At 38.5% G+C, this 15,804-nt stretch overlaps 1 protein-coding gene across 1 annotated transcript in view; it reads left to right on the forward strand.

Annotated features, from left to right (window-relative positions):
- Positions 1-11,115, forward strand: part of LOC126457982 (WD repeat-containing protein 13-like) — an 89,403-nt gene extending 78,288 nt beyond the window's left edge. Inside the window, exons 9-10 of the mRNA XM_050094743.1 lie at positions 8,674-8,792; positions 10,666-11,115. Of these exons, the coding sequence (XP_049950700.1) occupies positions 8,674-8,792; positions 10,666-10,883 (337 nt within the window). The 3' untranslated portion in view covers positions 10,884-11,115. The remainder of the gene's footprint in view (positions 1-8,673; positions 8,793-10,665) is intronic.
- The last annotated feature ends 4,689 nt before the right edge of the window (positions 11,116-15,804 follow it).

A 15,804-nucleotide genomic window follows, 5' to 3' on the forward strand; every position in this document is an offset into this window, starting at 1 on the left:
GCCCCCCAACGACTGGGTTTTACTCGTCTCCCTCCCTGGTTGCTCCAGAGGCCGAGCGTCCTTTTAGACTTGTCGGAGTACCGGAGGAGCTGCACTCCTGCGTTCGTTTTTACCTCCTTATTTTCCGATATTTTACACCAGCATCCGGACCATGTACTAGTATTTACGGATGGCTCTAAACAGGGGGACTCTGTTGGTTGTGCTGTTGTTTTCCCTGATCGAGTCGTCAATTACGGCTTCCTGCGGCGTTTACCATCTTTGATGCCGAATTGTTTGCGATCCTGCGGGCATTGGAGCAGATGAGATGTGTTCCCAGTCGTAAGTTCCTCATCTGTTCTGACTCCCTGAGTGCTCTTCAGACCATTCAACACTCGTACCCAGCGGATACGGTCGTCCAGAACATCCATGATGCCCTACTCCACCTGCAACGGCAGGGGAAGGAGGTTTCTTTCTGCTGGGTGCCGGGGCACGTGGGTATTAGGGGAAACGAACTGGCGGATGTGGCTGCCAAAGATGCATGTTCCTTCCCTCACGTTGTTGAATGTGCCGTCCCCCTCCATGCTATTACCTCCCTCCTGCATTTTCGTGTTATGTGTCAATGGGAAGAGGAGTGGCTGGCAGTCGGTGACAATAAGCTGCGTCTGGTCAAGGCCACCATGCGGCCATGGCATACGTCCTACCAGTCATGCAGGCAGGATGAGGTTCTCCTCACTCGCCTCCGCATCGGGCACAGTCCCTTCACACACGGTTTTTTACTCCGACGGGAGGATCATCCAATCTGCAGTGCTTGTGGCATCCAGATTACTGTCCGCCACATTTTACTTGACTGTCTTTTATTCTCTGACCAGAGGGCGGTTGTTTCTTTGCCACCGGATTTGTCCTCTATTTTGAAAGACGACGCAACGTCTGTGGTTAAGGTTTTACGGTTTTGTGTCCTGTCCAATTTGTTGCCTCGGATTTCAGGGAGAGGGTTTTAATGTGCTGCTGGATGACTGGCTCACCCAGATTTTAGGTAAGAGGTCCGCCAGTCACGAATACCTCCTTGTTTCCCTTTGGTTTCTGTCCTCCCTTCCTTGTGTTTCCTTTCCTTTTTTAGTGCACTCCTTCTCCTCTTGTTTTGCCTCTGTATGTGAGGATTTGGAACTGCGTGAGGTCTGTGTCTTTTAGCTGTTCCCCTTGTTCGCTGTCCGTCTTAGTCCCTTCACTGCATATGTTCCTGTTTTTATGCGTTTGGGCGCTGATGACCCCGCTGTTTAGCGCCCGTAAACCTCAAACACACACACACACACACACACACACACACACACACACACACACACACTCTTTGCAGCAGCATATGATATGTCCAAGGCATCCGCAGTGGAAACACACTGGAATGTTATCCTCTGTCCTCCAAGTTTCTGTTCTTCTTCAGGTATTATACTTGGCGCCAGAGTCCATTTTTCCTGGCACATTGAACTGGTGGAGGAAATTGATGCTAAAAGATTGAAACACCTCTTCTTCAACATTGTTTAGTACCTCCCGATGTATTGGGTTGATATTTACGGCAGGTATCTCCTGCTTACTTGGTCCAATAGTTCTGGTTACTATAGATTGCTGTATCTCTTCTCTCACTAATAGAAGTGTGTGAGAGAGAAAGGTATGGTGGTCTTCAGCAGCTGTCATTGTGACCACATTAAGGAGTTGGTTATACTTCTTTCATCCACTCTTTTTTGTTGCATTTCCTTGATACACTGGTGCCTCTTAATGAATTCATTGGTTGTTGTGACATTGTTTGCCAGAAGAGCTTGGTACGTGTCTTTTGGGACCTCTTTCATCAAGTGTGAGATTTTGTTGGCTTCTGTCATAGTGCCAAAACATTCTGTATGTGGGACTGTGTCATCTCCCATGATTGGCCCCCTTCTCTTACTGCCGATTGTTACCAAACGTTTCCTTCAATTCAACATGGAATTCACCCCAGAGCTTCTCTTCACTGTTCCAGGACTGTGCTATCTCGAAACCTGGCAGAAAATCCAAAGAGATTCTGGTCATATGTGAAGTATGTTAGCTGCAAGAAACAATCGATGCCTTCTCTGTGCAATAGCAATGGGGATACTATTGAAGACACTGCTGCCAAAGCAGAGTTACTAAACACAGCCTTCCAAAATGCCTTCATAAAAGAAGACAAAGTAAATATTCCAGAATTCGAATCAAGAACAGCTGCCAACATGAGTTATGTAGAAGTAAACATCCTCAGAGTAGTGAAGCAACTTAATTCACTTAATAAAAGCAAGTCTCGTGGTCCAGACTGTATACCAATTACGTTCCTTTCAGAGTATGCTGATGCATTAGCTCCATTCTTGACAATCATATACAACCGTTCGCTCAATGAAAGATCCCTACCCAAACACTGGAAAGTTGCACAGGTCACACCAATATTCAAGAAAGGTAGTAGGAGTAATCCACTAAGTTACAGGCCCATATTGTTAACATCGATATGCTGCAGGATTTTAGAATATATATTGTGTTCAAACATTATGAATTACCTTGAAGAAAATGGTCTATTGACACGAAGTCAACATGCGTTTAGAAAACATCGTTCTTGTGAAACACAACTAGCTCTTTATTTACATGAAGTGTTGAGTGCTATTGACAAGGGATTTCAAATAGATTCCGTATTTCTGGATTCCAGAAGGCTTGTGACACTGTACCGCACAAACAGCTTATAATGAAATTGCGTGCTTATGGAGTATCGTCTTAATTGTGTGACTGGATTTATGACTTCGTGTCAGAGAGGTCACAATTTGTAGTAAGTGACAGAAAGTCATAGAGTAAAACAGAAGTTATTTCTGACATTCCCCAAGGTAGTGTTATAGGCCCTTTGCTTTTCCTTATCTATATAAATGATTTGGGAGACAATCTGAGCAGCCGTCTTAGGTTGTTTGCAGATGACGCTGTCATTTATTGACTAATAAAGTCATCAGAAGATCGAGGCTAACCAAAGACTGCATTTTATTGGCAGGACACTTAGAAAATGTAACAGATCTACTAAGGACACTGCCTGCATTATGCTTGTCCGTAATCTTTTAGAATACTGCTGTGCGGTGTGGGATCCGTACCAGGTAGGACTAACTGAGTACATTGAAAAAGTTCAAATAAGGGCAGCATGTTTTATATTATTGTGAAATATGAGAGAGAGTATCACTGAAATATACAGGATTTGGGCTGGACATCATTAAAAGAAAGGCGTTCTTCGTTGCAATGGAATCTTCTCACGAAATTCCAATCACCAACTTTCTCCTCCAAATTTTGTTGACACCGACCTACATAGGGAGAAATGATCACCGCAATAAAATAAGGGAAATCAGAACTCATACAGAAAGATATAGGTGTTCATTCTTTCCACGCGCTATACGAGATTGGAATGATAGAGAATTGTGAAGGTGGTTCGATGAACCCTCTGCCAGGCACTTAAATGTGATTTGCAGAGTATCCATGTAGATGTAGAAGTAAAATTACGTATTTACCAGTATGTCACGAAACTTTGCCACCTGCTGTATATGGTGACTTGGTCGAATCCTTTCAGCCATTTCATCAGATCCTGACCAGTGTCTCCAGAAAACACTGATGGATGCCTGATCTGCAGGTGACTGGTTGCTATTTTGAAATCCTTTTGTTTCCTGAATATACAAATGTTAGGAACAATGTACTACTTGTATTCTGGTTCCGTCAGTGTAGGCGACAACTTTTCTGTTGCTTACTAGGAGCCACAGTGATATATATGTTTTGAAGTATGTGAGATCTCCTCCAAACAGTTGCACATCTTAACAACCTTAAAAGCCGGTTGCTGTGGCTGAACAGTTCTAGGCGCTTCAGTCAGGAACCGCTCTGCTGCTACGGTCATAGGTTCGAATCCTGCCTCGGGCATGGATGTGTGTGATGTCCTTAGGTTACTTAGGTTTAAGTAGTTCTAAGTCAAGGGGACTGATGACCTCAGATGTTAAGTCCCATAGTGCCTAGAGCCATTAGAACAACCTCAAATCTGAAAATAGGCTCATCGGTGATACATAATTCTAAACAGCTTACTCATGCAGAACTAATATGGGAAAAGGAGGTATTGTTGCATATATTAAGACAGAACACAAGTTCAAGTGTGTTGACACAAGTAGATTTTGTAGTGATCAGCACATAAAGTGTTTGCTTGTGAATTAATGCTGAAAAACAGTTCACTTTTAATTGTGACAGTATACAGATCCCCACTGGGAAATTTTGAATTATTTATGAGGAACCTGGATTCCTTATTGTGCTGTCTGTCAGACATCAGCAAGCAGTTAAAAGTCCGTGGTGACGTCAGTGTAGATTTTCTAAAGGATCCTGATAGGAAAAGGGATCTAGAAACCTTATTTGGATCCTTCAATTTGCTCTCAGTAGTTAACATTCTGACATGGGTGGATAAAGAAGCAGGTTTCTAATTGATAATGTTTTCTTTGGTGCAAGAAAATAACTGTTTACCCAGTAACAAATGCTCTCTCTGATCATGATGCACAGTTAGTCAGGATAAATGACATAGTGCCTTACAGTGTGGATATACCTCAGCGGAAGTCATTTAGAATTATTAATGATGACAGGGCAAATGTTTTTAAGAGTAGTTTACAAGAAACAACCTGGGGTGAAATTTATAAATAATCAAATGCCAATATAAAATTTAATCTGTTCCATGGTAAATTCATATCAATATTTGAAAATAGCTTTCCGCATAAGCTAATTAGAAGAGACATTAAACAGCCATGTAAAAAACCATGGACCACTAAGGGGATTAAAGTATCTTGTGAAAGGAAAAGGGAAATTTTTCTTTTGGCAAGAACAAGTAGAGACCCTGCAGTAGTTGTGCACTACAAAAACTACTCAAAATTATTAAGAATGGTCATTAAAAACTCAAGAAACATGCACATAATATCAGAAATCAGTATGTCTGACAACAGCGTTAAGGCAACATGGAATATAGTGAAGCAAGAGACAGGACAACCAACTACAGAAGAGGATAACATTACTATGGAATTGAATGGAAGGTTTATAAATGACAAGTCACAGGTAGCAAATGTATTTAATAATCATTTCTTAAACATAGTAGAAAGCTTAGGGATCAACAGTTCAAGAGATAGATCACAGCAATATGTTGAAGAAATAACTCTCATAAAATTACATCATATGAATGTATCAACAACTTCTACTTTTGAAATTAAGAGGGTCATACATTCTCTCAAGAATAAAAGCTCTTCTGGTTTTGATGGTCTTTCCAGGAGAGTACTAAAGACTTGTTCCCATATAATAAGACTGGTATTGTCAAAAATATGTATTGCATCACAAACTCAAGGCATTTTTCCAGAGAGACTAAAACATGCTGTTGTTAAACCCCTCTTTAAGATAGGTGATAAGAGTGCCATCAGTAACTACTGACGTATTTCACTCCTGACATCATTTTACAAAATTTTTGAGAAGGTGATGTATTATAGAATAGTATCTCACCTTGGCTACAATAATATCCTCAGCAAATCACAGTTTGGGTTTCAGAAGGGTTACTGAACTGAGAATGACATTTACATGTTCACACACCAGATATTACAAACATTAAATAACAAAATAGCACCGGTAGGTAATCTTCTGTGACCTGTCCAAGGCATTTGATTGTGTTAATCATAGTATACTGGTAGATAAATTGAAGTTTTTTTTTTATGGGATTGATGGTATAGCCAACCAATGGATCGTGTCATATCTAAGCAAAAGAATGCAGAAAGTTGTACTTAGTAATAATTCAACTAACAGAATCGAGGGACATAATTCTGACTAGGAAGAAATCATGTTTGGGGTTCCTCAGGGCTCAAACTTAGGTCCACTACTGTTTCTCATATACATAAATGATCTACCATCTAATGTACAACAAGCAGAAATAGTTCTTTTTGCAAATGAGACCAGTATTGTTATCACTCCCAGTATACACACAGAAATGGAAGAAATGGTGAACAAAGTTCTCAAAAGTATCATTGACTGGTTTTCTGCGAATGGTCTCACCCTGAATTTCATAAAGACACATCATATTCAGTTCTGCATCTCTAGGGGTACTGCACCAGTGATAAGTGTAACAAATGGTGATGAAATCAAACACAGGGTGGAAACTTCAAAATTCTTAGATGTTCCTATTGATAAGAATTTAAATAGGAAAAAACACATTTTGGAACTCCTAAAACAACTTAGTTCATCCACATTTGCACTTGGAATCACAGCAAATTTTGGGGGGAGAGAAATCAGTATGTTGACATATTTTGCTTATTTTTATTCAGTAATGTCATATGGAATAATATTCTGGGGTAACTCATCTCTAAGAAAGAAGGTCTTCTTTGCCCAAAAACTTTCTATAAGAATAATATGTGGTGCTCACTCGCGATCATCTTGTAGATGTCTGTTTAAGGAATTGGGCATTCTGACTACTGCTTCACAGTATATTTATTCCCGTATCAAGTTAGTTGTAAATAATCCACTACAATTCAAAAGGAACAATGAGGTACATAATTACAGTACTAAAAGAAAAAATGACATTCATTACTCAACATTAAGGTTGTCTTTAGCACAGAAAGGGGTGCACAATGCTGCAACAAAAAATTTTGAACACTTACCCAGTAATATAAAATGTCTAACAGACAGCAAGGTAAAATTTGAAAATAAATTGAAAAAGTTTCTCCTTGACAACTCCTTCTATTTTGTAGAAGAATTGCTATGTTTGTAATGTGTAAAAGGTGTTGGGGAGGAATTGCTAACTCAATCTGTATATCCTGTTTTCATTTCGGAGGGAAAAAAATTATATGGTGATGTTTAGAGTACAGATAGATGTACAAATTAATTTGCAATATGAATGTAAAATGACTCTTCCACATCATGACGATTTTTCATGCAAAATGATCCATGAAACATGAAAGTAACTAACTAACTAGCACTGAGAGCACGTTTGTTACGAGCACAAACATATAACCACAATAGTACTGAACTCCTGTACAGAGAGTGCTGCTATTTATACAAATATTGAATATTCCAGAAGATACAAATGTAAGACATTGTGAGAACCTTCCAGAAATGATAAATACTAAACAACAAATAATTTCTGGTGTTAAGGTTTGAAATCGTGACCTTATCAACCAGTGACACTAACTGCTGCACCTTACAGCATGCACCACAGTTTGTGGCAATGTATACTAAGTCTGACTCAGGAATAAAATACAAGAAGAAAGTACTTAGCCCATGGTCTGCAGTGTAGGCTCAAATTCCAGCCCTGCGATAATCATGTATGTTCTCTGCTGGTTTCGTAAATCTCTTCAAGAAAGTGTCAAAATGGTTTCTCCACAGTAAAGCTGGCAATATTACATAACACTGCTATATAGGCTCTTGTCTACATTTCTATGATGATCCATGTGAATTCCAGAAAATTAGGAACACTGTCCTTTTTTCACTGTCGTTAATTACCATATTATGTCAGTTGCCCCCGCCACCCCCCCTCCCCTTTCCTTCGACTTCTTCTCGTGTTCACGTTGTCAGGCGTTCTGCTACATTCTTTCTCCTCTGCCATATGCTATCTTCTTTTTGCAACATTCATGTAATTAACCTTTACAATAACAAGGGAAGATTTTCTGAAAGAGAGAAATGCGTTAATATCAAACATAACTCTAAATCGCAGGAAGGCTTTTCTGAAACTAAATGTCTGGGATTAGCCGTATATGGAAGTGAAATGTGGATGATAAACATTAGAGGCAAGAAGAATGTAGAAGTTTCTGAAACATGGCCTTACAGAAGAATTCTGAAGATTGGGTGAGTAGATGGAATTACTGTTGAAGAGGTACTAAATCGAGTCAGGTCTTTCTGGCACAGCTAGACTAAGGAAAGGGATATGACATAACCTGAGGCATCAAGGTATTGTTAATTTGGTAATGATAATGGTGGTAGGGGAAAATGGTAGAGGGAGGTTGAGACTCCTCTATAGTAAGCAGGTTCAAATAGATGCAGGTTGCAGTAGTTCTGCAGAGATGAAGAGACTGGCATGGAGTGCTGCATAAAACAAGTTTCCTTTTAGAACACGTGGTGTTATGTTTGATCCTGTTGTAATTACCTTCATTCATAAAATGATAATATCATCTGTAGAAACAAACAAAGTAACTCAGATGTAATTTTGTTTTCATCAGCGTTGCCAAAACTAATTTAGTAAATACCTGCCACATTATAACTTTTTGAACTTCTGCCCAAGGGAAGTGATTTTAAACATATTAAATGTTTACATCTGCAAGACAAAAGAACTGTATAATAAGAGTACAATCAAGTAAGGTCATCTGCAGCAGCAGGTGTAGGCCTTCTATTCGTGCCCAGCCATTTTTCCTAACCTGAAGTCCTAATTTATTTTCATAATGAGTTACTGAAAAGTCCTATTCCCACCAACCCTTTACTGTCTTCTGCTAGACGAAGGAACTCCTGGTTCTAAAAGCTAGTATTTGGTTTTCCCCTTTTTTGCGTTGACATATTCTGTGACAAAAATATTTTTGTATCTCTATTTTCTTGCAATTATACATTAATACCTTGCTGTTTTAGTTATTGACTATTATTAATTATTGATAAAATTATATGTGACCCACAATGTTAATTTTCGTTAAATTTTAGGGTTGTAGATAAGGAAGGAAGTCTGCAGCTGAGGCGCAAGTTCTCTATCAGGCACAAGAATTACTTAGTGCGATCCACTTTCTGCCCTATCATGTCCTTCCGGCAGGGAGCATGTGTTGGTGAGTTTTCCTCTCTCTCTCTCTCTCTCTCTCTCTCTCTCTCTCTCTCTCTCTCTCTCTCTCTCTCTCACACACACACACATAAATGTATGATTCAGTGTTGATGGCAATGAGATTGTCAAATTTATTTGTATATTTGTTTCCATTAACATATTTAAAAACTACACTCTCTTAGCTAAGCAATTGTGGCTAGTAAGTATCTATTATGAAGTAGTAGCACTTGAATATTTGGTGATTAACAAACACAGTTTTTCAGAAGTTTAATTTTGTTAGTAAGTGTGCTATATTTTCTTCTTCTGTTTCCCTTTGCTGCAAGAACATATGAAAATTTTGTTGGTAATGGACCGTGAAATGCTATAGAGTGCATGTGAAATATGTTAACTGCTCTCAAAAATTGTAAATTTATTTATGCTGATGGTGACAACACAGATCCCTGCTGCTCAGTCCCCTCTCATTTTATCTGAGTACAATGTAGCAGACTCATATTGAACTGTAGGCAATAATTTTCAAATGGAATCTACAGAGTAAGATTTTAAATTGTGTAACAACCTCAGTGTACCATAACATTTAATTCTAGTTTAACCTTTTGTTTTTCATTCAAGCTTTGTAATTGTTAGTTTTGTAAACATGATTGATATGATGTCCTTAATTCATATTCTGCACTATAAATGCCTTCAGTGCTGTGTATCGTCCATGACCTTCTAGAAACTATGTATTTGTAAGGACAAAAAAAAAGGAGGTCACATAGCCTTACAAACATTGTTATGTTATCTTTTATTTCAGGATTTTGTAATGTAACCTGTAAGTAGTTTACTGTTACAGTTCTCAGAAGTACTTCATGCAGACTAACTTAATGTTTCCTATGTTTAACAACACTTTAGGGGACAGTTATTTGTATTTAATATTGTGAACTTTAAAAATCAACCTTCAACACCTACATCTAGTAATATACACACTTTGCGAGCCACTGTACAGTTCATGGTGGAGGGTAATTGCTACCATTGCTTACCATTCCCTTTCTGCTCATAATGGAATGAGGGGAAAATGTCTGCCTTGTGGCTCCATATGAGCCCTAATCTCCCTTATTTAGAACTTATGTGATATGAATACTGGAAGCAGTATAATTGTTCTGCAGTTTGTTGCAAATGCTGATTCTCTAAACATGCTCATTGGCATTTGCCTGCTCTCTAGGGATTCCCATTTAAGCTCATGTAGCATTTCATACTGATTTAACCAGTAACAAATGTAGCAGAATTCCTCTGATTTACTTACATTTCTTCCTTTATTCTAGACTGGTGAGGATCCTAAACATTTGAACAGTACTCAAGAATGGGTTACACAAGTCTTCTGTACATAGTTTGGTACACTTTCCCATAACTCTCCCCGTAAACCATAGTCAACCATTTGCCTTCCCTATAACTGGCTTTACGTCCTTTTTCTGTATCACATTATTTCTCAATGTTATACCTAGATGTGTGTAATTGCCATAACTGAGTTGAGAAGTGTACCATTAACACTGTAATCAAATATTACAGGAATTCTTTCCTATCCATCCAAATTACCTTACATCTATTGACATTTAGAGCAAGATGCCATTCCTCCCACCGATGAAAATTCCGTCAAAGATCTGAAATGGTCTATTAAAATTGTTATCGGTTTCTGAGACCTTTTTCCTAAGTGCTTACATGGCAAAATTATCATTATGTAACAGGCGCAATTGGAGATGTAGATGAACTATTTAATGAGGTTAAAAACGTGTTTATATTAACTTATAGATTTCCTTTCATAATTGACAATTCTAGTAATTTTCAATTTAGATATCAATTTCAACATGAAGAGTTAAATAATATTTTTTCTTTTCCTTTCTTCACAGTTACTGGAAGTGAAGACTCCTGTGTGTACTTCTTTGACATTGAACGCGATGGGAAGGCTTGTGTCAACAAGTTGCAAGGACATGCTTCTCCTGTACTGGGTGTTAGCTTCAACTATGATGAGTCCCTATTAGCAACAAGTGATTATCAAGGTCTTGTTATAATATGGGAGAGAGAAAAACGACCCGGAAGTGAGAAATGTCGGGGAAATCCTAGCTGATATGCTATAGCTCACTATTTAACAAATAATTTATGAAATGCAATATTTTATTTACAGCATTTATGTTCAGTTTCTGCAGTGTCTTATCATTTTTTTGTTGTGTATTGTTACTACTTTATATACTAATTTATTTGGAAAAAATGTTGATTGTTACTATTTCTTACGAGAATCCTAGTGGAGTTTTTGATGTTAATGTTCTTAAGAACTTTGGTGGGCACACTGTAATTACATGCTTGTTACATGAGGACAATAAAACACATTGTATTCTCTGAATTGTTGTTGTTGTGGTCTTCAGTCCAGAGACTGTTTTGATGCAGCTCTCCATGCTACTCTATCCTGTGCAAGCTTCTTCATCTCCCAGTACCTACTGCAACCTACATCTTTCTGAATCTGCTTAGTGTATTCATCTCTTGGTCTTCCTCTACGATTTTTACTCTCCACGCTGCCCTCCAATACTAAATTGGTGATCCCTTGATGCCTCAGAATATGCCCTACCAACCGATCCCTTCTTCTAGTCAAGATGCACCACAAATTTCACTTCCCTCCAGTTCCATTCAGTACCTCCTCATTAGTTATGTGATCTACCCATCTAATCTTCAGCATTCTTCTGTAGCACCACATTTCAAAAGCTTCTATTCTCTTCTTGTCTAAACTATGTATCGTACACATTTCACTTCCATACATGGCTACACTCCATACAAATACTTTTAGAAAAGACTTTCTGACACTTAAATCTATACTCAATGTTAACAAATTTCTCTTCTTCAGAAATGGTTTCCTTGCCATTGCCAGTCTACATTTTATATCCTCTCTACTTCGACCATCATCAGTTATTTTGCTCCCCAAATAGAAAATCTCATTTACTACTTTAAGTGTCTCATTTCCTAATCTAATTCCCACAGCATCACCTGATTTAATTCGACAACAGTACACTATCCTCATTTTGTTTTTATTGATGTTCATCTTATATCCTCCTTTCAAGACACTGTCCATTCCGTTCAGCTGCTCTTTGAGACCCTTTGCTGTCTCTGACAGAATTACAATGTCATCGGCGAACCTCAAAGTTTTTATTTCTTCTCCATGGATTTTAATTCCTACTCCGAATTTTTCTTTTGTTTCCTTTACTGTTTACTCAATATACAGATTGAATAGCATCGGGGAGAGGCTACAATCCTGTCTCACTCCCTTCCCAACCACTGCTTCCCCTTCATGTCCCTCGACTCTTATAACTGCCATCTGGTTTATGTACAAATTGTAAATAGCCTTTCGCTCCCTGTATTTTACCCCTGCCACCTTCGGAATTTGAAAGAGATTATTCCAGTCAACATTGTCAAAAACTTTCTCTAAGTCTACAAATGCTAGAAACATAGGTTTGCCTTTCCTTGATCTATTTTCTAAGCTAAGTCATAGGGTCAGTATTGCCTCACGTGTCCCAACATTTCTACGGAATCCAAACTGATCTTCGCCGAGGTTGGCTTCTACCAGTTTTTCCATTCGTCTGTAAAGAATTCGTGTTAGTATTTTGCAGCCGTGGCTTATTAAACTGATAGTTCGCTAATTTTCACATCTGTCAACACCTGCTTTCTTTGGGATTGGAATTATTATATTCTTCTTGAAGTCTGAGTGTATTTCACCTGTCTCATACATCTTGCTCACCAGGTGGTAGAGTTTTGTTAGGCCTGGCTCTCCCAATGCTGTCAGTAGTTCTAATGGAATGTTGTCTACTCCCGGGGCCTTGTTTCGACTTAGGTCTTTCAGTGCACTGTCAAACTCTTCACGCAGTATCATATCTCCTATTTCATCTTCATCTACATTCTCTTCCATTTCTATAATATTGTCCTCAAGAAAATCGCCCTTGTATATAGACCCTCTATATACTCCTGCCACCTTTCTGCTTTCCCTTCTTTGCTTAGAACTGGGTTTACATCTGAGCTCTTGATATTCATGCAAGTAGTTCTCTTTTCTCCAAAGGTCTGTTTAATTTTCCTGTAGTCAGTATCTATCTTACTCCTAGTGATATGCGCCTCTACATCCTTACATTTGTCCTCTAGCCATCCCTGCTTAGCCGTTTTGCACTTCGTGTCGATCTCATTTTTGAGACATTTGTATTCCTTTTTGCTTCATTTACTGCATTTTTATATTTTCTCCTTTCATCAATTAAATTCAATATCTCTTCTGTAACCCAAGGATTTCTATTAGCCCTCATCTTTCTACCTACTTGACCTCTGCTACCTTCATTATTTCATCTCTCAAAAAGCTACCCATTCTTCTTGTACTGTATTTCTTTCCCTCATTCTTGTCAATCATTCCCTAATGCTCTCTCTGAAGCTCTCTACAACCTCTGGTTCTTTCAGTTTATCCAGGTCCCATCTCCTCAAATTCCTACCTTTTTGAAGTTTCTTCAGTTTTAATCTACAGTTCATAACCAATAGATTGTGGTCAGAGTCCACGTCTACCACTGTAAATGTCTTACAATTTAAAACCTGGTTCCTGAATCGCTGTCTTACCATTACATAATCTATCTGAGACCTTCCAGTATCTCCAGGCTTCTTCCATGTATACAACCTCCTTTTATGATTCTTGAACCAAGTGTTAACTATGATTAAGTTGTGCTCTGTGCAAAATTCTACCAGGCGGCTTCCTCTTTCATTCATTACTCCCATTCCATATTTGCCTACTATGTTTCCTTCTCTTCCTTTTCCTATTATCGAGTTCCAGTCACCCATGACTACTTAATTTTCGTCTCCCTTCACTATCTGAATAATTTCTTTTATCTCATCATACATTTCATCAATCTCCTTGTCATCTGCTGAGCTAGTTGGCATATAAACTTGCATTATTGTGGTAGGTGTGGGCTTTGTATCTATCTTTGCCACAATATTGTGTTCACTATGCTGTTTGTAGTAGCTTACCCGCACTCCTATTTTTTTATTCATTATTAAACCTACTCCTGCATTACCCCTATTTGATTTTGTATTTATAACCCTGTATTCCCCTGACCAGAAGTCTTGTTCCTCCTGCCACCGAACTCCACTAATTCCCACTATATCTAACTTTAACCTATCCATTTCCCTTTTTAAATTTTCTAACCTACCTGCCCGATTAAGGGATCTGACATTCCACACTCTGATCCTTAGAACGCCAGTTTTCTTTCTCCTGATAATAATATCCTCCTGAGTAGTCCCCGCCCAGAGACCCGAAGGGGGCGCTATTTTACCTCCGGAATATTTTACCCAAGAGGACGCCATCATCATTTAACCACACAGTAAAGCTGCATGCCCTCGGGAAAAATTACGGCTGTAGTTTTCCCTTGCTTTCAGCCATTCACAGTACGAGCACAGCAAGGTCGTTTTGGTTAGTGTTACAAGGCCAGATCAGTCAATCATCCAGACTGTTGCCCCTGCAACTACTGAAAAGGCTGCTGGCCCTCTGCAGGAACCACACATTTGCCTGGCCTCTCAACAGATACCCCTCCATTGTGGGTGCACCTACGGTACGGCTATCTGTATCACTGAGGTATGCAAGCTTCCCCACCAATGGCAAGGTCCATGGTTCATTAAAATATCATAATCTATAAAGCAAAAGAAAAACAACATCCTGTGTAAAAAATACGTATGTCCTCAATGTAATTTATTTGAAGAAAAGACATAGAATAATGAAGCTTGATGTGATTTGTAATTCAGTAAATGTCTCTAACATTAGCACTATAAGACAGGAGGCATGGAGGTGTACATGCTGTCAGCTTGATTATGTCACCTTTTATGTAGAAAAGGCAGATGAATCATAGACCATCTGAGACTATATTTACCCGATGATAAGGCGAGGTTTTTACCTCAAACTTGTCATTAGAGAAATACAGTGTCATCTTACGTTCGTGTATTAAACTATTGTGGCTGAGGTTAACATTTTGACATTGTTTAATAGACTATATAGGGGTTATCTTACATTTACCGATAAAGCCATGGCTATTGACGTCACATGCAGATTTAATGTGAAGAATTTAGAAGGGCAGGGAAGGGCAAACAATATATATTCCAAGAGGCTCAAGATTTCTGGATACGCTGAAGTGCTCGATACGCATGGAAGTAGTGCAAGGGATATGCGAGAAACTACGAACTAGGCACTACAACAGACTATTGTTCTGCTTAAAATCCGAAAATTTTGTGAAATGCAGGAGGAAACAACACTAAATTCTGTCATCTTACAAACACTTGTTATACTTGAACAGGTTTTTTAAGTAAAGGTAACATTCAAAAGCAGAAATATTGACCTTCAAAAAACATTACTTGTTTCAGAACCCAGATCTGTATTGTATTTGATTGTGAGATAATGTAATAATTTACTATGTGGGTTCCAAATGAGAAATTCAGTCACTGTTCATATATTAGAATACCAGGTAAAAATGTTACAGTACCAGCTTTAATCAGCTTTAGAACACGATGGCGACATTCAGATGAAACAAGAAGAAAAATTAATCCATAAATCATAGTAAACTAACTATTGTCACAAGAATAAACTACAAGACCCATTGTGGAGATAGTAACAAAAGATTTCAGTAAATTGCAGGAGGAATGAAAGTTTGAGAACTAGACTGAACCATGATTGTGATCTTTAATTTATGTATTAGTTGCATATGGCTTGCACAAGGGAGATATTTGTAATCCGTGTTTCACTGTTTCTCAAGCACAGCACTCTGGAGGGGTTGGAGGGGGAACAGTTATACCAGCTTCACTGAGAACTAGACAAGTGCAGGAAGAGGAGTAGTGATTGGGCATGAATTACATCGTATTGCGAACTATGGGAATCTATACCACATACTTTGGTTTTTAGGGACATCTACCATGTTTAAACTGCAGTTTGCCTGAATACATTTATAGTCAAAATTGAACTGACTTTAAAATTGGGCAAACACTCAACAATA

The sequence above is a fragment of the Schistocerca serialis genome, chromosome 2 (assembly GCF_023864345.2).
Source record: "Schistocerca serialis cubense isolate TAMUIC-IGC-003099 chromosome 2, iqSchSeri2.2, whole genome shotgun sequence".
Lineage (NCBI taxonomy): Eukaryota > Metazoa > Arthropoda > Insecta > Orthoptera > Acrididae > Schistocerca > Schistocerca serialis.